A 27,631-nucleotide genomic window follows, 5' to 3' on the forward strand; every position below is an offset into this window, starting at 1 on the left:
TCTCTCCTGCTTGTCCTTTGGGAGAGGAGGTTTTCTACAATGTCGGCCTAGACGACCTACCGTGCTGTGTGAAAACACAAAAGATGCCATTGCTATCCCAAGGAAAAATCCCTTGCTCATTACTCATACCATGATTTCCATCTTCAAAGCACTTACCAAGTACTAATTTACCCATTGCAGCCTTTATTCGGGGACTGCATTTAATGAGAGAAGTTGGGTGGTCTCGTGGCTTAAACAATGACTGATGGCCAAATGGATGTGTATTCTAATTCCACTCATTCATTTGATCTCCCCTGTCTAAATTAACTCAGTCCATTAAATCCATTTTTTTTTAAATGCCATAAAAGCATGAGCCTTGTTTGCAAAACATCCACAGTATCTGGATGGAGCTGCTATTTAGAGATTCATCTTCAGAAAAATGAACTTTCCTCTAATTTAAATAATCACTTGCTCTCCAGATTTGCAACTCACATGTACAGAAGAGCAGAGGAAATTGCAGATCCTTTCTCATTCCTCCACTATATCAGTTAGCCCTGTTTGAGGAGCAATGTACTAATCTGAGGGTCTCCTAAAACAACTTTTTTTTTTTTTAAGATTTATTATTTATTTCTCTCCCTTCCCTTCCCCCCCACCTGTCCACCCGCCCCAGTTTTCTGTTCTCTGTGTCTATTTGCTGCGTCGTCTTCTCTGTCCGCTTCTGTTGTTGTCGGCATCACCGGGAATCTGTGTTTCTTTTTGTTGCGTCATCTTGCTGTGTCAGCTCTCCGTGTGTGCTGTGCCATTCCTGGGTAGGCTGCACTTTCTTTTGCACTGGGTGGCTCTCCTTACGGGGCGCACTCCTTGCGCATGGGTTTCCCCCACGCAGGGAACACCCCTGTGTGGCAGGGCACTCCCTGCATGCATCAGCACTGCGCATGGGCCAGCTCCACATGGGTCAAGGAGGCCCGGGGTTTGAACGGCGGACCTCCCATGTGGTAGACGGACGCCCTAACCACTGGGCCAAGTCCGCTTCCCTAAAACAACTTTTTTTAGACACACTGTAGTAATTGTCCCTTTCAAACATAATGATCTGTGTTTTGATTTGTCTGCACCAATCTTGCTTTCGACGTCATTCACGCCCCTGTTGATATTTCCTCCCCTCCGTGCCCTTGCTCTCCACTCAGCAGGCGCAAACCAGAGCCTGGAGGTTTTTCTTCCCACTTCTCCCCCTCTAGCCCCTCCCCCACACCCCCACCTCGGGGCCAGGAAAATACCTGCCCAAACCAATTAACTACTAGGATGGTGTAAGTCAGTAGCAGCAACCTCAGGAAGAGGTGCACTTGGTCTTAGTAGGGCTTAACCCCAGCCCGAAGGAAGGCTAAGGGGAGCTGCCCTGCTCAGCCCAGGCCCAGCCATGTGGGAAACAAGTGCGAATTCTTGGCTTCCAGACACAGCCACGTTCACCAGCAATATAAAGCCACATTCCAATGGCCCTGCCTCACAGACAGGAACCACTGAGGCCACCGAGAATTTGTGAAGGGTCTCACTGATAGGCCGTGTTTCAGCATTCCCAAGGGTTGGGGCCCCACCAGCCATTCTCTCACCATCCCCCCGAAAGCCTGTGCCATGAGCACAGGCAGTTCAGGCTCTCAGTACCTCCCTGCCACCGCACACGCACGCACAGCAAGGAGAAAGACTGGAAATAGTGGGGACCCCATTACCATAAATACTGAAAAAAAAAAACAGCACAAGCTGGAATAGATAGCAAGTGTCGTTGGAGAGGATGGGAAAAGAAATGCAATATGGTGTGAGGCTAATGAAGGAGTAGGAATTGACTGTCCCTGAGGGTGGGGAAGAGAGGATGAAGAAGCCAGAATACAAGGAAAAGTAGATAAAGGCAAAGAACAAAGAGAAACATATAGCAGACTGTTTAAATATGAAAAAAGAGCTGCTGTGAGAGTAGAGGAAACTGCAGAGGGGGCATAAAGAGTGGGAATACAAGTGGTGAGCTCCAGGGACCTGGGGAAGCACTCCATCTCTGGCCACTGTGACTAACTCCTTATTCCATAAATTGGAGCTCTTTTCCTGTAGAGTTCTATAATCCCAAAATGTGGTAGATTCTTTCCTTTTGTATAAAGGCTCATTTTAATCTAACACAATGATTTTAGAAACGGAAACAGACCCACAGACTAAGGTAAATGCAAGAAAACTTGTTTTTTTCCCACTGACACTGGGCCCCAGTGTTAGAATGAATTACCGTGGCTCTTCCTCATGTAGGGCCAATAGATCTCAGAATTTATCCGTGACAATCTCCAAGAATAAAATCAACCGCCGAGGATCACAAACACTGAGCAGCCCTATGCCAAGTGATGGACTGCCTTGGGACTGAAGCAGGCTGGAGGGGGTTGGCAGGCAAACTTTTTAACTTTAAAAATCTCTAAAAAAAAAAAAAAATCTCTAGAGTGAAAGAGCAATAATGACTTCAAACAGTAAATGACGTTCACAGAAGACTTTTCAGTGATAATGACCTAAGTTGGAATTAGAAACACAGTTCAGGACTTGTGAACAATACAACACAATGTAATAGCTACAACAAAAAGGCCATGGAGGAAAGCGGACTTGGCCCAGTGGTTAGGGCATCCGCCTACCACAAGGGAGGTCCACGGTTCAAACCCCCGGCCTCCTTGACCCGTGTGGAGCTGGCCCATGCGCAGTGCTGATGCGTGCAAGGAGTGCCATGCCGCACAGGGGTGTCCCCCGCATAGGGGAGCCCCATGCGCAAGGAGTGCGCCCTGTAAGGAGAGCCACCCAGCACGAAAGAAAGTGCAGCCTACCCAGGAATGGCGCTGCACACACGGAGAGCTGACACAGCAAGATGACGCAGCAAAAAGAAACACTGATTCCCGTGCCACTGACAACAACAGAAGTGGACAAAGAAGAAGACACAGCAAACAGACACAGAAAACAGACAACTGGGGCGGGTGGGCAGGGGAGAGGGGAGATCAATCGATCAATCAATCAATAAACAAATCTTAAAAAAAAAAAAAGGCCATAGTTACTCTACCTTTTAGGTCCAGTCTATAACAATTTATGTATGTCTCTGACTTAAAGAGACAGGTATTTTACCATTCTATATTTCCTTCCAGAAAACTGCAGAACATTAAAAATTCCTAGGCAACTGAATTAATAGTTTTAATGAATCCCATCGGTACCCAAAGATTTGATACCTCTTTTAAACGAAACTCCCTCAAGCTCTTTCATCTTTAAATTCTGGTACAGGAAGCAGTGACTAGAGAGCCAAAATGCAGGGGACACACACCAAAGCCAAAGCATCTCACTCTGGTCCAGCTAAACCAATGTCTTTACATCCTTGGGAAGGGCCAGTTAAAAATACAAGTGGAAAGATGTCTTATGTACACTAAAATTCTATAAAGGAATTACACTACATTAAGATTTGCACTATGCTGGAATATTCTTAGAAATTAAGAAAAACATCTTTAACACTACACTTACATAAGATATTTACAAGCTCACCTTCCCCTAGGAATTGGTCAAGAGCTGACAAAAGCAGAATAGTGCCACAAGTCCACAAAACACACTATACGCACGGAGTTTCAGCACCAGCTCTAACAGCAGCTTTCTGACATGGCTCTCCTGGCCTTGAATTCCACCAGCTTCTCAGCCAGGGCAGGAGCAGTCCTTTGCATTTCCGACTCCTTCAGCAGGTTGTCATTCCTCCTGGTAGAAATGTAACAATTCTTGAGACTTCCTGCATCCACGGTGCCGTCCCTCTGAGAGCGTGCTAAGCCGCTCAAACCCAGTAACAACCCCAAATTGGAGTCATCTCCATAACGGTCCCTTCTGCATCACTGAGCACGTGGGGAACAACTTTCTTCAGCAGATTCAGAATGGTGCACTGACATGGATTCCCAAAGGCTGCAGGAGAGAGGTCAGGGACACCCTGTACGGGCACTTCAGAGTCCATCCTCTCTCTCCAACGTGGGGCAAAGCTATCATGTCCTAATTGTGAATTTTCTTTATCTTTCCTTGGGAAATGTCTCTCCTGGTTGCCCTACTCACTCTGCATTATCCAGCCTTTCCTTAGACCACAAGGTTTCCCCCTGTTCCTGGGAAACATACAAATTGTCTAGGAAATACTCCTCTTTCCAGGAATAGTTCTTTGAACTTTATATATAGGGGAAGAACCTGATACAACAAATGAAAAGAGCTGGAATAGTAAAAGACATTACTTTTTCACTGATGAGGATTTAGAATGAGGCAATTCTTTCCATTCCACCCTGTCCTATTTCACTGATAGGTTTGGCACTGCCAACCTCAGTCTAAGTCTCAGGGAAAAGTTACTAGAAGGAATATGATTAAAGCAAACCCTTTGAGGCCAGCATCACCCTAACACCAAAGCCAGAAAAAGATGCTACAAGAAAAGGAAATTACAGACCAATATAACCTAGATGCAAAAATCATCAAGATATAAGCAAACTGAATCCAACAGCATATTAAAAGAATTATACATGCAACAATATGGATGAACCTTGAAGACATCATTTTAAGTGAAATAAGCCAGGCACAAAAGGACACATATTGTATGACCTCACTTTTATAAAGTAATTAGAATATACAAATTAAGAGTCAGAAACTAGACTACAGGTTACCAGGGGCTGGGGTGAGGGTAGGGAGTGGGGAGTTAATATTTAATTGGTACAGAACTTCTGTTTGGGGTGATAGAAATTTTGGTAATGGGTGGTGGTGATGGTAGCACAACACTGTGTACATAATTAACAGCACTGAATTATATATTTGAATGTGGTTAAAAGGAGAAATTTTAGGTTTTATATATGTTACTAAAATAAAAAATTAAAAAGGAAAAAAACAGAAGTCTGTACAACACAGTAAATCCCAATGTAAACTATGGGCTATAGTTAATAGTACAATTTTAATAATAACCATTCATCTAATGAAAGAAAAGTACCAAGGTAATGTAAGTTGTTAATTATGGAGTATGGGAAATAATATGGGAACTCTGTATTTTCTGTATTTTTCTGTAAACCTACAATTCCTTTAATAAAAAGAAAATTAAATATAAAAAAAGATTGTACACCATGATCAAGTGGGATTTATCCCGGGTATGCAAGGGTGGTTCAACATACAAAAATCAATACTGTCATATACCACATTAGTAGAATGAAGGAAAAATCCCACATGATCATATCAATTGAAGCAGAAAAGTTATTTCACAAAATCCAGCACCCTTCTTGATAAAAATACTTAGAAAAGTAGGAATAGAAGGAAATTTCTTCAACATGATAAAAGGCATATATGAGGAACTCACAGCTAACATCAATGGTAAAACACTGAAAGCATTCCCCTAAAATCAGGAACAAGACAAGGATACCTACTCAATCTCACCACTGTTATTAAAAATTGTACTGAAAGTGGTAGCCAGAGCAATTAGGCAAGAAAAATAAATAAAAGGCATGCAAATTGTAAAGGAAAAAGTAAAACATTCCTTATTTGCAGATTACATGATCACACACATACACATATTCCTAAAAATCCACAACAAAGATATTAGAGCTAATAAATAAATCCAACAAAGAGGTAGGGTACAAGATCAATAATCATTGGTGTTTCTATACAGTTATAATGAACAATCTGAAAAAAAATCAAGAAAAAATTCCATTTATAATAGCAAATAAAAGAATCAAGTATTTAGGAATAGATCTAACCAATTATGTAAAGGACTTGTACATGAAAAAGCTACAAATCATTGCTGAAAGAAATTAAAGTTCTAAATAAATGGAAGGACATCCCATGTTCATTGACTGGAAGACCACATGTTGTTAAAATATTCTACCGAAAGTGATTTACAGATTAAACACAATCCCAATCAAAATTCCAACAGCCTTCTTTTCAGAAATGGAAAATCTAGTCATCAAACTTATATGGAAGCGTAAGGAGCCCTAAATAGCCAAAACCATCTTGAAAAAGAAGAACACAGTTGGAAGACTCATCATTCCCAGTGTTAAAACTTATTACAAACCCACAGTAATCAAAACAGCATGGTACTGACATAAGGATAGACACATAGGGAAAAGGAATTTAATGGAAAGGTCAGAAATAAACCCTTACATCTATGGCCAACTGATTTTTGACAGTCCATTCAGTCAGGAAAGCATAGTCTTGTCAACAAATGGTACTGGGAAAACTGGATAACCATATGCAAAAGAATGAAGGGGGACACCTACCTTATACCACATACAAAAAAAAAAAAAAACCACAAAAAACTCTAAATTCTTAAATATAAGAAACAAAACTATAACACTCCTAGAAGAAAACACAGGGAAACACCGTCAGATCTTGTGTTAGCCAATGGTTTCCTGGACTAAGCCCAAAGCAAGAGCAACAAAAGAAAAAAAAAGAGAGAAATGAGACTTGATCAAAATTAAAAACTTTTATGCACTAAAGGACTTTATCATGAAAATAAGACAACCTACAGAATAGGAGAAAATATTGGGAAACTACATACCAGGTAAGGTTTACTTAATATCCAGAATACATAAAGAACCACATCTCAACAACAAAAAGCTAAACAACACAATTAAAAATGGGGAAAAGACTTGAATAGACATTTCTCCAAAGAAGAGATACTAAATGGACAATAAACACAGGAGAAGATGCTCCACATCATTAGCCATCAGAGAAACGCAAATCAAAACCACAATGAGTGGAGCAGAATAGCTCAGTGGTTAAGCACCTGCTTCCTATGTACAAGGTCCTAGGTTCAATTCCTGGTACCTCCTTAAAAAACAAACAAAAAAAACCACAGTGAGATACCATTTCACACCCAAAGGGTGTCTCCCATTAAAAATATGGAACATAACAAGCATTAGAGAGGATGTGGATAAACAAGAACATTCATCCATTGTTGGTAGGACGTAAAATGGTGCAGCCATTGGGGAAAATAGTTTGGTGATACCTCAGAAAGTATAGAATTACCATATGTCCCAGCAAGCCCACTTCTAGGTATATAACTAAAATAACTGAAAGGGTAACTCCGAACAGATATTTGCACAAAGATGTTCACAGTGGCAATAGTCACGGTTGTCAAAAGGTGGAATCTACTAAAGTGTACATCAACAGATGAATGGATAAGCGAATGTTGTATATACATATATACAATGGAATATTATTTGGCTGTTAAAAGGAATGAGGTTCTGGTGCATGTTACAAACCTTGGGGACATCATACTGAGTGAAAAATGCCAGACACAAAAGGACAAACACTGTATGATCTCACATATGAAATAAGCAGAAAATGTAAATTCATAAAGTCAGAAACTGGGATACGGTTACTAGGAACCAGGTGGGGCTGGGGAATGGGAAGTTAACATTTAATTGGCACAGAGTTTCTGTTTGGGGTGCTAGAAAAGTGTTGGCAGTAGATGATGGTGATGGAGGTACAACCTTTTGAATGTAATCAACATCGCTGAATTCTATATTTGAAAGTGGATAAAATGGGAAATTTTAGGTTGTATATATGTTACCAGAAAAAAACAACAACATAGAACTGTGCAACAAAAAGAGTGAACCCTCATGTAAACTATGGGCTATAGTTAATAGTATAACTATAATAACATGGTTACTTCAATTGTAACAAGGATATCGCACTAATGGGAAATCTTAGTAATTGGGAAAACTGTGAGAGAGGGTACCCTATTCTTTCTGCATGATTTTTCTGTAAATCTAGAAATACTCAAAAAAAAAAAAAAAAGAGTGGAGGTATAAATCACTTCTGGTTGCCTTCTATGCCTTTCCCAGGACCTCTAATGAAATCTTTCCTCTGAGAATCTTAAAGTGAAAAAACAAGTGCCTGAAAAAGCAGCACAAGTGGTTCAGGTAAATATCCCAGTGGGTCTTCCACATTACGTAAATTATTATGAGGGCTATGAAGGGCCCCACCAGGCGTAGCAGCAGCTCCATGCTACCCCCTCGTGGCAAATGCTCGATGGCATAACCCCCCACCCTCCACATCCAGCTGGCTCTTACAGCAGCTAGTGGATATGCAGGAAATCGCCTATGTATTCTCAGCAGTGCCAAGACCAGTGCACCTACCAATATAGGCTGTAAATAGGTTAACAGTATAAGTGACAGAAACCAACATACATGACATTTTACTGTTCCATCCAACTGAGGATCACAGGACTCTGCCAATAGTGCAACTCCCTGGTTTGGTTTTTCAGCTCGGAGCTTTTGATGGCCACAGAGCAATCAAAAGGCAAATATAAAAGACCTATCCCCAAAGCACAATCCTAACAGCAGAAAAGAGAGTGGGCAAAGGGTCACTGGGTAGACTCCAGAGTGTTTGAGACAGGCCATTGCAGGGACACTCACCCCCACCCAGACCTGGAACCCTCAGGCTTGTAACCGATGACGTCCCAGGGCTTCAACTCAGATGATTCAACCTGAATGACAGAGAGGGCTAAGGGAGAGCTTAGTAACGGCTTACCAGGTTGGAGGACATGCACCCGGGGTTCCAGGGCTCTTTGTACACTGAGAGTAGAACAAGAAGAAATGACCTGGGGTTGCAAGGGGCAGGGGGATAAACAAACAACTTGGGTCTGGTTCCAGCATTTTTCTTCTTCAGGGATCACTGGAAAGACATCATCTTCATTCAGGAATGAGTGTGGCCCTGCCCCAGGTGGAGGAGGGGGCATTTGATGGCATTTTGGGGTCCCTTCCAGCCCTACAAGTAGAGACTTACTTAGCAGTCCCTGAGAAGAGTCGAAATGTGAACATGTGAATAAAAGCATAAACCCATTTCCTTGTAAGGCTGGGACAGAAATGCCTCACACCTCTGGGGTTTCAAGTTCCAGGATGACAGAAGCAGCTCATTCAGCTAATGGTCAGATCCTAAAGTGAAATTCTAAGGTGAGTAGCCCTTTCTAAATTCAGGAAACCAAGGTCTGAGAAGAACAGGAAATACATTCTATCCTTTTCTCATGTCCTCGCCAGGCATTTAATTGGTTCACACCCCACTTTGAAACTTCCGGGAATTGGTGGGCAAGAAAGGTGACAAATCCCATGAAAGACGGATTTACGGCAATCTAGGTTCCACCTCATTATAAACAATTACCTTTTCACAGAACACTGTTGGGGTCCACTCATAAGTTGAGTTCTTTCAATGTTTAAGAACTAACTTGGGAAGCAGACTTGGCCCAATGGATAGGGTGACCGCCTACCACATGGGAGGTCCACGGTTCAAACCCCGGGCCTCCTTGACTCGTGTGGAGCTGGCCCATGCGCAGTGCTGATGCGCACAAGGAGTGCCGTGCCACGCAGGGGTGTCCCCTGCGTAGGGGAGCCCCACGCGCAAAGAGTGTGCCCTGTAAGGAGAGCCGCGTGAAAGAAAGTGTAGCCTGCCCAGGAATGGTGCCGCACACATGGAGAGCTGACACAGCAAGATGACACAACAAAAAGAAACACAGATTCCCGTGCCACTGATAAGGACAGAAGCGGTCACAGAAGAACAAACAGCGAATGGACACAGAGGACAGACACCTGGGGTGGGGGAGAGGAGAGAAATAAATTTTAAAAAAAGAACTAAATTTACCTTGCTGGGATTACTAATTCGATCAAACCTCCCACATTCAGAGTTATGGGTATTTTATTTTAGGGGAGAGTTTGAATTATACAATTTTTAAAAAAATTATACAGTTTTTAAAATGCAAATTAATTCTTTCCTAGAACAATGCTGTTTTGTCCTGGGCATTGCAGTGAAACTGGTCAGGACAACTCCTCCCTTGTATTTTGCTTTGATCACACTGAAAAGCCCTAGTAAGAGATCAAGCAAATTAAGAAAGCTGTAGTAAGGAAATAAATCAGAAAACAAAATCATTGATCTTACCTACAACCAAAACGTTTATGTTTAATAGCCACTTCATCCCACTTTCCCATACTTTGACCATGTCTGGTTCAAATAGAAGCCACAGGAGAGAGGACTTCTTTGTGAGCTTCAAGGGACCTTCTGCTTCAGCTGAATGCCCCTGAGACGGCTGGGAGGAGGAGCAGGGCATTTCAGAAGCGTTTTCAAGGAGGCCTGAAACACAGTGGGGTGAGTGGGCGCACAGTGTGGCTAATGAGAACACTGCCTCTGCACTCCTCCTGGAACCAACACTTACCACACTGCATTACTGTTAGTGCTTGTTTTATGTTGTCTCCCACCCCACTCCCAATTAGACTGAATATGGAGAACTGGGAATATGCCTGCTTTTTTCATGATTACATCTCAAAGCACCTAATGGAACACCTGGCATTGGCATTCAATAAATAAAAGTTAAATTTAAACTGAGCTAAATAAGATTTTGCTATAATAAGTAAATCAGGCAAGAATGAACAGAAGAATTAACAATAGGCCCCTATTACTTAATAGTGTCTCATGGATATTAAAGAGACTTTCATAAGTCTCATAGCAGGACTCTGAAGATGAAAACCTACTGAAGGAATCATTAATTTCTTAAAATCTTGAGTTCAGGAAAAACTATTGCTTTAAAATCAGAATTCTCTTATTCATGAATATGATCTAGGAAAAGTATTTAATGGTTCTTTTTGCCCGATTTTAATGAACCCAAATCCTAACTTTGTGCTGAAAGATGCAGAAGCAGTAAAATCATGTCTGTTTGTCACTACCAATACAGTTTCTCGCCAGAGGCGCACAGGCCAAAGGACTGCTTACCCTAAGGCCCTGGGGCGATGAGAAACAACCCGAGCAGCCAAGGGGCCTGCAGTTCCACTTCTTTGTACACACTCAGAATTTTTTTTCTTGCTTAATTTATCATTAATAACCACTTATCAAGTCTACCAATATTGACTTGGTAAAATCTCTCCCTCCCCCCATCGCTTAGGACTTTGTCTCCTCTTATCTTCCTCCTGGGAGGGGGATAGAATAAGAGAAGGGCAGAAGGTGGAGGTGGACAACGGAGACCTGTTTCTGCAAAGGAGATGTTTTAAAGATATTTTATCTTTCAATACCATTAACGACTGGAAAACAAGAGTTAAAGGGGGAAAAAACAACCCTGAAACTCTTAAATTTTTCAGGAAAAAAAAGTGCTGTAACTATTTTAAAACCTCATAGAAAAAATTATTTTCCATCTATCACCTTTAAGGATAACTTCCCCAATGCCTTTCTGGGGCTTTAAAATCATCCCTCAAATAATGAGAAAAACAAGTCTCCTTTCTTGAATGTGTACTTTTTATAAATTGTATCAGACCCACAGTGAGTGTCTTTCAGTTTCACCAAAAGCAAAGAGAAGTTCAGAGTAAAACCGCAGCAGTGACGGGGCAAGAACGCACTAGAGCTGCGCAGCCACGGAGCTAACCCACCAGCTGTCCGTTTTTCTGGCGCACAGGAAATCAGATCGACGCCCGAGGGCTGAGACCCCCGTGTCCGGGGTTGGCTGCGGGACGGCGGCGCGTGGCCCTAACTCCGCACCAGGGGTCTGAGCTGTAACTCCCGCTCCAGCTGCTCTGCAGTCAGCGTGCCCTGGATGGCTTCGCAGCCCGGGTTGAACACCGAGTAGGCGCTCTTCTCTCCCTCCTTCTTCTCTCCAGGCCCTCGGGTCCCGACATACATCCAGTAGAACAAGGACAGGACAAAATAAGCCAGGCCGAACTCCAGTTCCACGAACAGTCCCAGGAGGACCAACCAGAGAAGCACCTTCAAGAAGGTGATGTTGGTCAGGAAGGACTGGTCCCAGCACGCTGGTGGAGGAACGGCGACATTCTGCGGTGGCGGTGACGTGCTGCGCCCGGGCTGCGCCGCTTCCTAGGACCCGCGAGCAAACGAAAATAAGATTAAAGGGTAATGGGGCTGAGAGAATCAAAACTATCCGGAGAGGCAGCTCTCATTACTCTAGGAAGGCTGCCGGCTGGCTGATTTCTATTTTCTTGGCCTGCTCTCTCAAACAATTATCTCCGAAGAGCTTATGTGCCCTGCTCCCACTGAATGAAAACGGCTCAGCACTTAGGGAGATGTGACCCAATAAAAACCTTCCAGAGTTCAGATGGATTCCTATTCAGGGGAGCCATTTCCTCAGCTTAGTCTGCTGCTAACAAGAGTTCATTTGTGTCCCAAAGAGAAACTCCCCAGGAATTGAAAATGCAACAGCCTCCCCACGTGCTTCACGCAGAGTCGATAAATGTTTAGTGGAGTTGATTAGCTGCACTAAAATTTTATGAGGGACATGATTCTACAACAAAGACCATACCAGGGACGGGGATGAGAGAGCTCCTTCACATGTTAGAATATTACTGGCTCCGCTTACCTGTTCACACCCTGCGACCACCCGAAACAAGATCCTTGTCACTCACCCACGGCCCCGGCAGCATCTCCTGGCTGATCTCCAGTCTCCTCTCTCTTCTGTCCCTGAAATATCCTACATACAACTGCTAAACTGACCTCGTAAAACACCCATCACCTTGCTGCTCACAAACCTTCAACAAATTTTCATTGCCTACATGTTAAAAGTCAGACTCCTTGGGGTGGAACCTGAGGCCCTCCAATTATCTAACAAATAGAAACCCCAGTGCCCCAGCCCTGTGCGAAGGGGAGGCGCTGCGTTTAGACAGCTCCAGGTGACGTGACCTCTAGTCCGACATTTCCCAAGCTCTTTTGAGTTTGACCTACACTAAGAAAGACATTTTTCCAGTATCCATGTGGAATCTAAGCCCCCACTTGACATAGATGTGCAATGGACACAACCAATCCAATGTCCACAGAGAAAATGTGGCATTGGTGTGGGAAGGGTGGCCATGGTGACTTCTGGGTGTGGGGAATGGGAGGAAGAGATGAGATGAGGAGGCGTTTTCGGGACGTGGAGATGTCCTGGGTGGTGCTTCACGGACAACTACGGGACATTGTAGATCCCCCCAGGGCCCACTGGATGGAACGTGGGAGAGTGTGGGCTATGATGTGGACCATTGACTATGGGGTGCAGCGATGCTCAGAGATGTACTTACCAGGTGCAATGGATGTGTCATGATGATGGGAGAGAGTGTTGCTGTGGGGGGAGTGGGGGGTGGGGGCGGTGGGGTTGAATGGGACCTCATATTTTTTTAATGTAATATTTTAAAAAATAATAAAATAAAATATAAAAAAAAGAAAAAAAAGAAAGACATTTTATCTTGTGATCCAGCACGCACATATGGAAAGCCATTGAAAGTTTCACAAACCAGGAAGCAGATGTGGCTCAAGTGATAAGGCCTCCTCCTACCATAGGGGAGGACCCAGGTTTGATCCCTGGGACCTCCTAGTGAGAAAGAAGAGAAAGCGTGCCTGCGCGGTGAGCTAGTGCCCACGCGATGAGCCGAGGGCCCACATGAGTGCCTGTGTAGTGAGCCGAGTGCCCGCGCGAGTGCCTATGTGATGAGCCAGTGCCTGCACAAGTGAGTCACGCAGCAAGATGATGACACAACAAAGGAAGACAAGGGGAGAGTCAAAGTGAAGCGCAGCACAGACCAGGAACCGAGGTGGCACAATTGACGGGGAACCTCTCTCCACATCAGAGGTCCCCAGGATTGAATCCCTCTGACTCCTAGAGGAGAAAGACTAGAAGAGAAGACAAAAAGAGAAACAGATACAGAAGATCACACAGAGAATGGACACAGACAGCAAAAACAGCTGGGCAGGGGTGGAGGGGGGCAGAAAGTTTCACAAATTAACACCTACCCTCACTACATGTGAATTCTCATATTTTCTATTCTATTCTAATTTTCTAAGTTTAATTTTTCATGGGGGACAAGATCCTCTAAATTGATTTTGCTGCCCACTAATGATGGGTCATGACTTATAGTTGGAGGAACACTGGTCCAAAAGAAATTATGTACAACACAATCCATAATCTACTGCTCCATAAATGAACCCTCTTCTCCAGTTAAATTGGTCTTATTACCCCAAAACATTCCCCATCTGTAGCCGGGAGTCACCTCTGTCTCTTGTTGCTCCATCTCTCGCCTCTCTCCCAGACTAGTGCGACAGCCTGACCTCCCTGGACATCAAAAGGGGCGCTCCCTTCTTCCTTCCCCAAGCACAGACTGTCCTTCTTACTCACTGAGCACCAAACTATTTAGCACTGAAGTGCCTCTTTTTAAATATATGTTATTGTGTCCTTAGATTGTATCACGAAGCCATGGACTACCATTTTTTTACTTCCAGAGCCAAACACAGCAATACAGAGAACTCACAGAACTCAATACACAGAACTTGTAGTTCATTTCTTTGGCTTCATCTCCAGTTCTCCTTCAGGAACAGACATAGCTTAAGCGGTTAAGCACCTGCTTCCCTGTTCGAGGTCCCGGGTTTGATCTCCGGTACCTCCTAAAAACAAAACAAATGAAAAAACCACTCTCACTGGGAGCAGATGTAGCTCGGTGGCTGAGTGTCTGCTTCCAGTGTAAAAGGTCCTGGGTTCAAACCCCAGTACCTCCTAAATTAAAACAAAAATATTGACCTTACCTCCTGATAAAGAACATTGGTCATCCATTCTGTTGCTTAATTTTGTTAAAAGCTTCTTTCTTAGCATCAACATTACACCTATTCTCTTAAATATCATCAGCACTTCCCCATTAAATAAATAAATGTCCCTTTCAGATTTGACCAGAGTACACAATACCTTTTGCCCAAGAGGAGGAATGCATGAGGGTGGGGAGGGTTTGGCTTGTCTGGAATCAGGATGGATGGTGTGACTGCTGTGTCCCAGGTGAGAGGGAGAGGAGTACAGGACGACAGTGCTGGGGAGGCAGGCGCCAGACCATGAAGGGCCAGAAGGGCCATGATAAGGATTCTGGAACTGGGAGCCCTCTGAAGGTTTTAGCAGGGCCCTAGCATAACACAACTACATTAAAGGTTGCACTGGCTTCCACAGGTACAGCAGGCTGCAAGATAGCAAGAGGAGAAGGGGGACGCCTGAGGGCGGAGGCCCTCTAATAGACGACCAGACATAGAATAAGGTGGTGACAGAGAAGACAGAGAAAAAGGATGGCCACGGAACCCACTCTGGTAAACTGTATTTACTTTATTATTGGGTAAGGATAAAAAGAATAATGCTCATAGCCACCATTTATTAGATTCCTTCAAAGTGCTTCATGTCCTATGACCCAAGAAGCAGGCATTATTATTTCTAATTTACTGATACGGAAACACTGACAGGTTAAGTAACTTGCCTAAAGTCACAGAGCTAGTGATAGGCACAGATGGTGTTCAGTTGCCTTCCGCTGCACTTAGACCAGTAAAAGCTGTAAGCAGAAGTGTTTGTGCTCTTCACATTGCAAAGGCATAACTTAGGGCAGACGTTTCTATTCCTCAAATACCAAGCTGCCTCCCACCCCGGGCCTTGGCCCTTGTGGTTCCCTGAGATGAATGCCCCCCAGCCCTCACATCACTTGGCTGGCTCCCTCTTATTCTTCAAGGCTCTACAAAAATGTCACTAGATGTTCTCCTGTCCCTGCCCACCAGTTTCTGCAATGGCTGCTCCCTCTTGTCAACTGGCACCTCCCCAGTGAGGCTTTCCTTACCCACCCAATTTAAAGTAGCACTCTGCTCCCCTCACCCCCAATTCACTGTTACGGTACCTTGAAGTTTCTTCCCTTCATAGCATTTATCAGCTTATTCTTTTATTTTCCTTCTCTTGCCTCCACTTCCAACCCAAATTAAGGTCTATGAGAGCAGACTTTGTCTGTCTCTCACTCTCTGTCTCCTCCCAGCATTGAGGACAGTAGCAGGAACACAGTGGACACATGATAGGATTGTGCTGAGTGAATGAATGATGGTGAGGGAAAGGGGAAATTAATGACGACTCCTAGACTCTGGGGGATAATGTAAGATGAGCTTGGCCAGATGACTCAAGGAGAGCACTGGAGCATGGGACAGCCCAAGCCTAGGCTTAGAGGCGAGGAGCTGCTGGATGAGTGTGAGGAAAGAACCCTGGGATCCAGAGAGAGCACTGGGTGCTCAGGTGGGATATAGGAGAAGTGGGTGGCAGGGGGCTTCTATAGGATTAAAAAAAATTACAAGCATTTTCTCCCTAAGGTGAAATTTTTATTTGGGGGTGAAGGGGGGGTGCTGTTTTTTCCCAAGCAAAATTCTCTAAGTACTTAGTGGTGGTGGAGGTTGGGGAATGGGCACTGCAGCATGATGAATGCCTATCAGTGGCAACCAAGAAAGAAGCAATTACAAAAGAAGACTTTCTGTGCCACATGCACCATCAAAATTATTGGGTAGAGATAGACTGCAAATGAGAAAAAAAATAGTAATGAAAATGTTTTCACACCAGAGCAAATCCCAGGAATGATTAAGTCAGTTGAAAATGAGATAAAGACAGACTCCCTTATGAGGAACAGAGCAATTAATAAGAACCAACTCAAGGTCCAGCCTTTCCTCTCATTCTTTTGTCAGGTCATCGGCTTTTGGGTTCTTATTAATGGAAGCTTTTTCCAAGTTCAGCTTCTCTGGCTTCAACTCAGTGATCTCATATTCCTTTGGAAATGAGACATACCCTCAAAAACTCATTGTGTGGGTTAGGCACTGTATTTTAACTGCTGGGGGGGAAAACAGCAGGGGAAATGGATTTCAAATCTTAAGCAATTGTGTTCAAAGTAAAGTTATCCAAAGACAATTGTGACAAACTGTATGCAAGAAAATGGATTGTTTGAACCCTGTTGCACTCCTTTTACCTCTTTCTACAATTCAGCTGGAACCCCCGGTGTTACGGAGAATAACAACAAATTAAAACTGAGTAACAGTAAGTTCTCCTTGATGACAAAAAAAACTAAACTTTCAGTTAAACCAGATATTGTGCAATAATAAAAGAACTCAAAGGCAATAGTTTTAAGAGGGCAATGTACACTTCTGCTCCAGGATATTTTTATTTTGAAAGTAAATTTTTTGGCTCTTCTTACACTTATGAGAAACAAAGGATGCAGATTGCTTCAAAGCACCAAATTCCCCTTGATATGGTTTGTCCTTTATTCCCGTTCCAATCTCATACGAAAATAACCTTGCAATTTTACTCATGAATGTGAACTAAATGAAATGAATTAAGTTCATCTGCAAAATACAAGAGATTACCAAAGAATTAAATTAAGGGTGAAAAGGCTACCCTATTTCAAAACATTTGAACCTGAATACTTAAGTTTCTGCAGCGATGCATAAGCATCTGCCACCAATGGCAGTTACAGCTGCAACACTTTTGGTAATTTTAAACCCGGTTTCTAAAGCACGAGCTCTTTGGGCTCCTGGCTGCATATACCCCAGGTGTGAATCAAATAAGTGTTAATGACTGCCATTTTTTATCAGTATCCAATTAGACCTTTTACCCCCCATTAATAGGGGGCTTTGGTTCTGCAGGATTGCCTGGAGAGGTTTCCCAAAGACAGAGGGCATCACAACGATAACTCAACTCGCTGTAAATAATTCAAGCGCAGAGATGCTTTTTTCCAAGACCCTCGACCCTCGCTTTCTGCCTGGAATGGGGGCCTGCGTGGGCTGCGGGGTGGAAAGAAAATGTCAAAGCCACGCAGCAGCGCTGACACCCACGGCGGAAGCGGCTGGGTCGAGCTCCGGCGAAGATGGGTGGGGCCTGTAGCCCCGCCCCCGCAGCTAAGGCCGCTCCGGAAGCCGGCGAAGGGGGCGGGGCCTGCGTGGCGTCACGAGGGGGCGGGCCCTTTGCTCTGGCGTTTAGTGAGGCCACGACAGTAGAGGCGAGGCCGGTTCCGGAGGTGAGGCCTCCTTCCTCTCACCTGAGCGGGGCTGAGCTGGGCCCGGAGACTCGCGGGCCTCGGTTGCCCCAGCAGGAACCGCTTTAGCCAGCCCGGGGTTGCCTTTGGAGCCGCAGTTGCTTCCGCCTTCTCTGCCGAGGTTTGTGTGCTGGGCTTCGAGGTGCTAGGTCGGGCTGCCAGTCCAGCTTGTTTCCGGGCCTCGCGGAACTCGGCTAACCGCTGTTCCATGGCGCGCGCCTTCCTCCCCGCGCACCCGGCAGCGCGCGCGCCCGCTGGGCACCTTCCGCTGCTTTGCCGAGTGCTGGACCGTCGTGCGCCTGCGTGGAGGACGCTGTGCTGCGCCTGCGCACTGGTGTGGCCCGGGAGCCAAGTGTTCCTGACATTGTGACTGCCCAGTCGAGCATCTGTACCTGCTGTGGTCCCCTCGTCAAACACGTGGACGCGTTGTCCTCCTCCTCAAGCTAAATGGCTAGGATCTAGAGCATAAGGACTGTGCCATTGTTTCTCTGCCTTGCTTTACGGGAAGCTTTGATTTGATCATCTCACCTGAGGGCTTTCGTCCCCAACAGGTTGTGCATCCTTAACTATTGAGCGCTAATATCAGGCACCCAAGAAGAACATCAGATTGGGAAGGTGGTGCCAGGGCATGGAAGAGGCCCATGATCGCTGAGAGTTCTAGAATTGAAAAAAAAAAAAAAAAAAAAAAACCTTTTAATTGGGGTGAGCCGAATAAAATGCACAGATCTTAAGTGTATATCTCAATAGCTTTGTACTTATATATACTCCTGTCTAACCGTTACCTAGATAAAAATAAAGAACATTTCCAGTAACCTGAGGGCTCCCTTTGGCCCTTTCCCAATCAGTCCCCACCCAAAAAGTGGCCACCATTCAGTTCCGGGACTGTTTTATACTTTTTAAAACATCTAAGTACCTGAGGCTCTTGCTCAGTTTGTCTCAAGAACCGAGACAGACTAGAATGGAGTTTGATTCATTTAACAAATATTTATTGAGGGTCTGTTACGTGTGCTGGTACAATAAACACCTGGCACTAAGAATGCTGGATAAACAAAGACCCCTGTTTTATTGGAGCTTATATTCTAAAAGGAAAGAAAATAAACAAGTACATACCTTCATATTTAATGTAACATCATGTACTGATTAGTACTATAGAGAAAAGTAAAGCAAAGTAAGGAAATGGGAGTAGTGGAGCTATTTGGAGCCAATGACAAAGGAAGACCTCTCTGAGGAGTTGCCGTTTGAGCAGACACCTAAGTTAAATGAGTGATTGGGGCATGTGTGTTCCTGAAGAAGAGTTTCATGTGAAGGAAACAGCAAGTGGAAAGGTCCTGAGACCTCAGGTAATATGTCTGACTTGCTCACAGAACACCAGAGGCCAGTGTGAGTGAAGCAGAGTGAAAGAGGGAGGGTGAGAATGGTAGAAAATAAAAATGCACAGGAAACAGAGGCCAGATCAAGTAGGGCCTTACAGGTCATAGTGAAGAGTTTGTATTTTACTGTGTTTTATTTTGTACTTTGTTCTGAGCTCTCAGAGCAAGAGAGAGAAAGTGATTGGAGACTTTTGATGAGGTGGTAACATGGTAGGACATTTTTAAAGACTCATGCAGGGAAGAAGATATGGCTCAAGTGATTGGGCTCCCATCTACCATATAGGAGGTCCAGGGTTTGTTTCCCGGGACTTCCTGGTGAAGGCAAGCTGACCCACGCAGCAAGCTAGCCGGAGTGGAGAGCTGGCACAGCAAGGTGACACAACAAAAAAACACAGAGGAGAAACAATAAGAGATGCAGCAGACCAGGGAGCTGAGGTGGCATAAGAAATTGAGCACCTCTTTCTCACTCTGGAAGGTCCCAGGATTGGTTCCTGGTGCTACCTAAAGAAAAGACAAGCAGACACAGAAGAACACCCAGTGAATGGACACAGAGAGTAAATAATGGGGTGGGGTGGGGGGAGGGTGTGTGGTGAGAAATTAAAAAGAAAAAAGACTCATGCTGGCTTCTGGAGGTAGAATGCTGCAAGAGTGCAAGAATAGAAGGGAACAAATACAGAAATATAAGAGATTATGGTGGGAAGCAGACTTGGCTCAACTGATAGAGCGTCTGCCTACCACATGGGAGGTCTGCGGTTCAAACCCAGGACCTCCTTGACCCGTGCAGAGCTGGCCCATACGCAGTGCTGATGTGCGCAAGGAGTGCCATGCCACACGGGTGTCCCTGGCGTAGGGAAGCCCCACACTCAAGGAGTGCACCCTGTAAGGAGAGCCACCCAGTGCAAAAAAAAGTCCAGCCTGCCTAGGAGTGGCACTGTACACACGGAGGGCTGATGCAGCAAGATGACACAACAAAAAGAGACACAGATTCCCGGGCCCCTGACAAGAATGGAAACGGACACGGGGGAACATGCAGCGAATGGACAAAGGGCAGACAATTGAGGGGGTGGGGGAGGAAGGCGAGAGAAAGAAAAGAAATGTTTAAACAAAAAGATTATGGTAGTTTAGGTTAGAGTGGTAGTGATGGAGATGGCGAGGATTGGTCAAATTCTGAATATGTATTTATACACATTTAATAGACTTTTTAGAACAGTTTAGTTTTATAGAAAAATTGTGCAGAAAATACTGAAAGTTCCCATATACCCCCTTCCTGCTCACAGTTTTCCCTCTTATTAACATCCTGCATATGTGTGGTACATTTGTTACAACTGATAAACTAATATTGATATGTTGTTATTTTTTTAAAGATTTAGTTTTTATTTCTCTTCCCCCTCCCCCACCCAGTCATCTGTTCTCTGTGTCCATTCGCTGCGCACTCTTGTTTTTGTCCGCTTCTGTTGTCAGCACACGGGAAACTTTCTTTTTGTTGCGTCATCTTGCTGCATCATCTCTCCATGTGTGCGGCACCATTCCTGGGCAGGCTGCACTTTCTTTTGTGCTGGGCAGCTCTCCTGACGGGGCGCACTCCTTGCACGTGGGGCTCCCCTACGCGGGGGACACCCTACGTGGCAGGGCACTCCTTGCGCGCATCAGCACTGCGCATGGGCCAGCTCCACACGGGTCAAGGAGGCCCGGGGTTTGAACTGCGGACCTCCCGTGTGGTAGACGGATGCCCTAACCCCTGGGCCAAGTCCACTTCCCATGATAGTTTTTATTAACAGTAGTCCATAGTTTACATTGGGGTTCACTGTTGTCTGTAGTTGTACTGTTGAGTTTTGACAAACATATCATGTTTATGTGTCTACTGTTAGAGTCATATAGAATAGTTTTACTATTGCCCTGAAAATACCCTGGTCTCCATCTATTCATTCCTTCCCCCTTCTGAAACTCTCATGACCACTGTTCTTTTTACTGATTCTATAGTTTTGCCTTTTCCAGGATGCTGTATAATTGGAACTGTACAGTGTATTGCTTTTTCAGACTGCCTTCTTTCACTTAGCAGTATGCACTTAAGGTTTTGCCATGTCTTTTCACAACTGGATAGCTCATTTCTTTTTATCGATGATAATACTCTGTAGTATGTATGTACCACAGTTGGTTTATCCACTCACTCATTAAGGGACATCTTGGTTGCTGCTATAAACTTTCATGTGCAGATTTTTGTGTGGACATAGTTTTCAACTACTTTGGGTAAATACCTAGGCATGTGAGTGCTGGATCATATGGTAAGTCTATGTTTAACTTTGTAAGAAACTGCCAGACTGTGCTCAAAGTAGCTGCAACAGAATGCATTTCCACCAGCAATGAAGAGAGTTCCTAATGTCCACATCCTCAGCAGCATTTGGTGTTGACAATGTTTTAGATTTTAGCCATTCTGTGAGGAGTGTAGTGGTATCTCATTGTTTTAATGTGCAATTCCCTAATGACATATGATGTTGGCCATCTTTTCATATGTTTATTTGCCATCTGTATATCTTCTCTGGTGAGGCATCTGTTCAGATCTTTGCCCATTTTGTAATTGGGTTGTTTGTTTTCTTATTGTTGTGTTATAAGTGTTCTTTGTATATTTTGGATATAAGTCCTTTATCAAATATCTGTTTTCTATATAATTTTTTTTCCCCAGTCTGTGGCTTGTCTTTTCATTCTCTTATCAGTGTCTTTTGTAGAGCCAAAGTTTTTCATTTTAATGAAGTCCACCTTATCCATTTTTTTTCCTTCATATAGTATGCTTTTGATGTTGTATCTAAAAAGTTATTGCCAAACCCAAGGTCACCTAGATTTTTCTCCTTTGTTATCTTCTAGACATTTTATAGTTTTGCACTTGACTTTTAAGTTTGTAATTCATTTTGAGTTAATTTTGTGAAAAGTGTAAGGCATGTATCTAGATTCATTTGTTTGCATGTGGCTGTTCAGTTGTTCCAGTACCATTTGTTGAAAAAACTGTCCTTTCTCCATTGAGTTGCCTTTTCTCTGTCAAAATCATATAACTATGTTTACATGGGTCTATTTTTGGACCCTCTATTCTATTCCATTGTTCTATTTGTCTGTTCTTTCACCAGAACCACACTGTTTTGATCACTGTTGCTTTATCTTAGTCTTGAATTTGGATTGTTGGTCCTCCAACTCTGTTTAATATCTTGTGGTTATTCTTGGTCTTTTGCTTTTCTATATAAACTTTAGAATCAGTTTGTTGATATCCCCCAAATAATGTGCTGAAATATTGATTGGGATTGCATCACATCTATAAGATTCTGAATATGTTTTGTAGATAGAGACAACAGGATGTGCTGATGGAAAAAGAGAAGTCAAGGACAACAGATTTCTGCTCCCCATCCCTCCACATGCACACATACACCCATCAACCAGGTGAATGCTGGGGCCGTTTGCTGAGCTGGGGGAAGACTTGAAAGAGAAGATTATGGAGAAAACACTGACAGTTTTGTTGTAGACATGCTAAGAGTTGGAGATGCTGTGATAAGTTCATGTGTCAGCTTGGTCAGGGTATGGTGCCAAGCAAGCACTGGTCTGGTTGTTACTGTGAGGATATTTCATGGACTTAAATCAGCAGTACATTGATTGTCTCTATGGCTGATTACATCTACAGTCACTGAGGAGATTCTCCTCAGCAATGAGAGAAGTTTCATCCAATCAATTGAAGGCTTTAAAAGGAGAAGTAATGATTTCAGCAGTCAGAAGAGAATTTCTCTCTCTACTTCAGCCAGCCAGCTTCTCCTGGGGAATTCATGGAAAACCTTCTGGAGTTCCCAGCTTGTGGCCTGCCCTACAGAATTTGGACTTGTCCATTCCCACAGTCATGTGAGACAATTCCTATAAAAATCTCATACTATTTAGAGATATCTCCTGTCAGTTCTGTTTCCCTAGAGAATTCTGGCTAATACAGATGGCTACTGGCATCCAAATATAAGCAGATGAATAGTGAAAACTGAAAACCTGGGAAAAGTCAGAACTGGAGATATACACTGGGAGTTATCAGCCTGTGTGTAATATTTAAATTAGTGAGATTAGATGAACTTAACAAGAGAGTGAATGTGGGTAGAGAAGAGAAGATACCTGAGGAGTGAACCCTGAATCATTAAGGAGATGGTTTGTAAGATGGAAAACTGAGAAACCACAGAGGAAATTATTCATGTTGGTGTCAGAAGTATGTCTGCTTCTCCTGAGGGCCTAGAGACTAACTGATTGTTTCTCACTTGAAACAACAATGAGACTGTAGAGCTGAGTTTATGCTCAGCTCTAGCAGCTATATAAGATATAAGGCATGTAATTTGTAGGTTGTTATGATCTGAATCCCTAGTAGGAAACATGGCACCTTTAAAAAGGTTAAGGATGGTTTAGTGAAGGAGTTCATGACAAGGGTTTGGCTGGATTAAAGAAACCAACAAGGGATAATTCACAGAAAGCACTACCAGCCTCTAGGCTTGAAGCAGCAACGGGACAGAGTAAATATCAGCACCCAGTGAGACCTGTAGCTGCAGGAGAAGCCAGAAGACAAGGAGTCCTTCAGGACGCACAGAGCAGGTAGAAAAGAGGGGAAAGAGAATCAGGAAGGGCCAAGGGAGAATATCCAGCCAAGTGCTAATGTCATTCCTGTTCTACCTTGCTTTGTTTTCTTATTTATTATAAATGTGCTTTGTCATGGTACTTTATAAACCTCTTTAAAATCTTTTTGGAAGAGGTTGAAAGAATGGAAAAAAGGAAAGATGGAAGCTGATCACAGAAAACAACTACTGCCAAATTAACTTCATTTCCTCTTTGGATAGAATTATGAGATTAGTAAATAAGAAGGTTACTATAGATGTGAGTTTAATTTTTACTCTGAAATATTTTGTACATGTAAAATTATAAACTGCATCTATATTTGTGTGTATACTTAGTATTTGTAAGTTATAAATAATAAATACCCACATACTCTGTCATGGCTTGAATCTCTGACCTCAGTTCTTCACTCCTCCTCGTATGTGTGCCTTTTACCAGGTAACTTTGAAGTTTCTCCCATGAAAGACAGAGTATAACTCCCCATCCTTTGACTTATAACTCAGCCATGCAAGTTGCTTTGGCTGATGGGATGATTGCAGACATTATGCAAGCAGGTGCTTCAAGTGTACTTGTGCTGTTGAGTGTGCTCTCTTAATACTCAGCATTGCCATGAGATGAACTTGCACCACTAGCTTCCAGGTATAATGAAAGATAATTGTACCCACAGACCTGCAGTTTAAAGGTCAGCTGTGCAGCTGAGTCCAAACGAGAATAGCTGACTCCAGGTTGCCCCAGGATGCATGAAAAAAATAAATGCTTATTTCATATCACTGAAAATTTTTGGTTGGTTGGTACAAATCAAAAGCTACATACCCACTACTCAAGAGAAGAATATTTCCTTTCAAATCCCATGTGTCTGTATGCCCATTTCTGATGCCTTCCCACTCTTCCACCCTCAGAAGTGACCACTGTGCTGAATGTGTATTTATATCATCTTTTCTTCATAGTTTTATCTCCTGGGTATGTATGTGTATATATATATACATATACATATACATACATACATACATACATATATATATATTTGAGCAATAAATTCTGAAGTTGTACATATTTGTATTCTGATTTTTTCCCCCCTCAACAAACTTGTGTGTTTCTGGAATTCATTTGTATTGATGCATGTGTTTGTAATTCATTTATTTTTTTCTATGACTAGAAGACTATTTATTCATTTGCTATTTAAATTATTTGGCTTTAAGGTTTTCTAAGTAGTATACTTCGAAATGGAATTGCTGGGTTTGTAGAGCAAGCACATTACTGATAGTTACAATTTTTTTCCAAAGTGGTTGTACCACTTTATACCCCCATTAGTTACATTATCACATATCTTTGCCAATACTAGTTACTGTCAGATTTTTAAAATTATCAGATTTTGTTGAAATGAAATGATATGCTATCTCAGTTTTAATAAGGTTGTACATCTTAAAAAAATTTTTTTTACCATTCATACTCCTCTTTCTTTAAAATGCTTGTTCACATTTTGGGGGGGTTGTCTTTTTCTTGTTTATATATAAGAATTACTTAGTTATTCTAAATGTAATCTTTTGTTATATGTGTTGTAGCTATGTTCTATCATTTGGTAGCTTACCTGTTGTTTTGTTGTTGGTTTTTTTTTTTACGTTATTATGTCTTTTTATGAAAAGTCTTCAATTTTAGTGTAATTGAATTTATTTTTTTCCTTAACTGTTTTTACTTTTTGTGTCTTGTATAGGGAATCCTTTCCTACACACTAAAATCCTAGGGACTTAATCACTAGAAATGTATTTATCACTTACATGAAGTTTAAAAGCATGATTCTAATCAGCAGCTAGCTTTTCTCCAAGCAAAGATTCAAGGATCATCTAGGCTGCTTCTGCCTTGTGACATACATCTCCAATGCCTGGCTTCCAGTGGTTGCAGAAAGGGGGAAAGCATGAAGGAGACTATGTGGAGGCTTTTATAAACTAGACGTAGAAGTGGTGCACGTTTTATCTGGCCATATTCTATAGGCCAGAAATCAGTTACATGGCCATAACTAGACTGCAGTCTAGTTACATTCACAGGAGGAAGAGGAAATAGTCTTAGTAAGCAGATAGCCAGTCTTTGTCACAGGGTGTGAACATGTTCTCACATATGTTCTTATAAAAGTTTTTATTTACTTTTCATATTTAAGTTTTTAATCCATATAAAATTAATTTTTATGTATGATATGAGGTAGGGAGGGATCCAATATATGTATCCAAATGTCTGAAGATAATTTATTGACTAGTTCACCCATTTCCCCACTGATCTGAATGTCAGGTCTTTTATGTATTAGGTTTCTATGTACACAGGAATCTGTTTCTGGGCAATGTATTTTGCTTCACTGATCTACAAGTCTATACATACACCAAAACCCCACTGCCTTAATTACTGTAGCTTTACAAGTCTTGTCATCCAGCAGGGCAAGACCTTCCATGTAGTATTTCTTCTTCATGAATGTCTTCACTATTCTTGGCATTTTGATCTTTCATATATATTTTTAAATCAACTTGTCAAATTCCATGAGAAGTCCTATTGAAGTTTTGACTGCATTGAATGTATGCTACTTTGGGGAGAAGTAACATTTTTACAATGCTGACTTTTCCTATTCATTTACATGGTATGTGTCCCCATTAATTGAAGTCTTCTGTAACCCCTTTAAATAAAATGATCATTTTCTACATAAAGTTTTCACATTCCCTTTGTTAGACTTATTCCTGAGAGACTTATATTTTTAATGCTATTTTAAAGAGTATTCTTTTTTCTTTATTGCATTTTCTAACCATTTGTTGATGACATAGTAATGACTCTTGGTCTTATATCTGACAAACTATTAAAACTCCTAATAATTATAATTATCCAGGGGCAGAGGAAAGTGCTCCAAGAATCAGTTTGTCCTATAGTGCGGTTAGTAATCAGCCAGAGGTATCTCAGGCACATCTTTGGGGGCCCCAGGAGACCAGAAGAACATCCTGCAACATCCTTGGAAGAACAGAGAAAGGAGACTACTCATCTGCAGTGAAGATTCATGAGTAGAGCATAAAAGATATTATGAAAAAAGAAAATTACAGACCTAATGAATACAGATGCAAAAATTCTCAGCAAAATACTTGCTAATCAAATCCAACAACACAATAACAGAATTATTCATTACATTCAAGTGGATTTTATCCCAGGCATGCAAGGGTGGTTCAACATAAGAAAATCAATCAGCATAATATACCACATTAATAAATCAAAGAAGAAAAATCACACAATCATCTCAATTGATGCAGAAAAGGCAATTGACAAAATCCATCCTTTCTTGGTAAAAACACTCCAAAAGATAGGAATCAAAAGAAACTTTCTCAACATAATAAAGGGCATATATGAATAACCCATAGCTAACATTGTACTCAATGGTGAAATATTGAAAATTTTCCTGTTGAGATCAGAAGGAAGACAAGGATGCCCACTGTCACCACTGTTGTTCAATATAGTGCTAGATGTTCTAGCTAGAGCAATGAGTCAAAAAGAAATAAACGACACCCATATTGGAATGGAAGAAGTAAAACTTTCACTATTCGCAGATGATATGATACTACACCTAGAAAATCCTGAAAAATCTACAAAAAAGCTAGTAGAGTTAATAACCGAATTCAGCAGAGTGGCAGGATACAAGATTAATATGTGAGTATCTGTAGAGTTTTAATAAACTAGTAATGAGCAATCTGAAGTAGAAGTCAGGAAAAAAATCCATTTACAATAGTGTCGAAAAGAATCAAGTAATTAGGAATAAACTTAACCAAGGACATAAAGCATTTCTTTCCAGAAAACTACAATACCTTGCCAAAAGAAATCAAAGAAGACTAAATAAATGGAAGA

At 42.4% G+C, this 27,631-nt stretch overlaps 1 protein-coding gene and 1 long non-coding RNA gene across 2 annotated transcripts; one reads left to right on the top strand and one right to left on the bottom strand.

Annotated features, from left to right (window-relative positions):
- Window positions 1-11,226: 11,226 nt before the first annotated feature.
- SAYSD1 (SAYSVFN motif domain containing 1) lies at window positions 11,227-18,089 on the bottom strand. Its single transcript, XM_004460284.5, has 2 exons — window positions 17,787-18,089; window positions 11,227-11,817 (listed from the first exon to the last, which is right to left on the bottom strand). Exons 1-2 carry the CDS (start codon window positions 17,991-17,993, stop codon window positions 11,473-11,475), a joined length of 552 nt encoding a protein of 183 aa, XP_004460341.2. The 5' UTR covers window positions 17,994-18,089; the 3' UTR covers window positions 11,227-11,472.
- Window positions 18,064-26,454, top strand: LOC131280371 (uncharacterized). Its single transcript, XR_009187866.2, has 2 exons — window positions 18,064-19,123; window positions 22,479-26,454. It is a non-coding gene; the product is annotated as an uncharacterized lncRNA (long non-coding RNA).
- The last annotated feature ends 1,177 nt before the right edge of the window (window positions 26,455-27,631 follow it).

The sequence above is a fragment of the Dasypus novemcinctus genome, chromosome 11, assembly GCF_030445035.2.
Source record: "Dasypus novemcinctus isolate mDasNov1 chromosome 11, mDasNov1.1.hap2, whole genome shotgun sequence".
Lineage (NCBI taxonomy): Eukaryota > Metazoa > Chordata > Mammalia > Cingulata > Dasypodidae > Dasypus > Dasypus novemcinctus.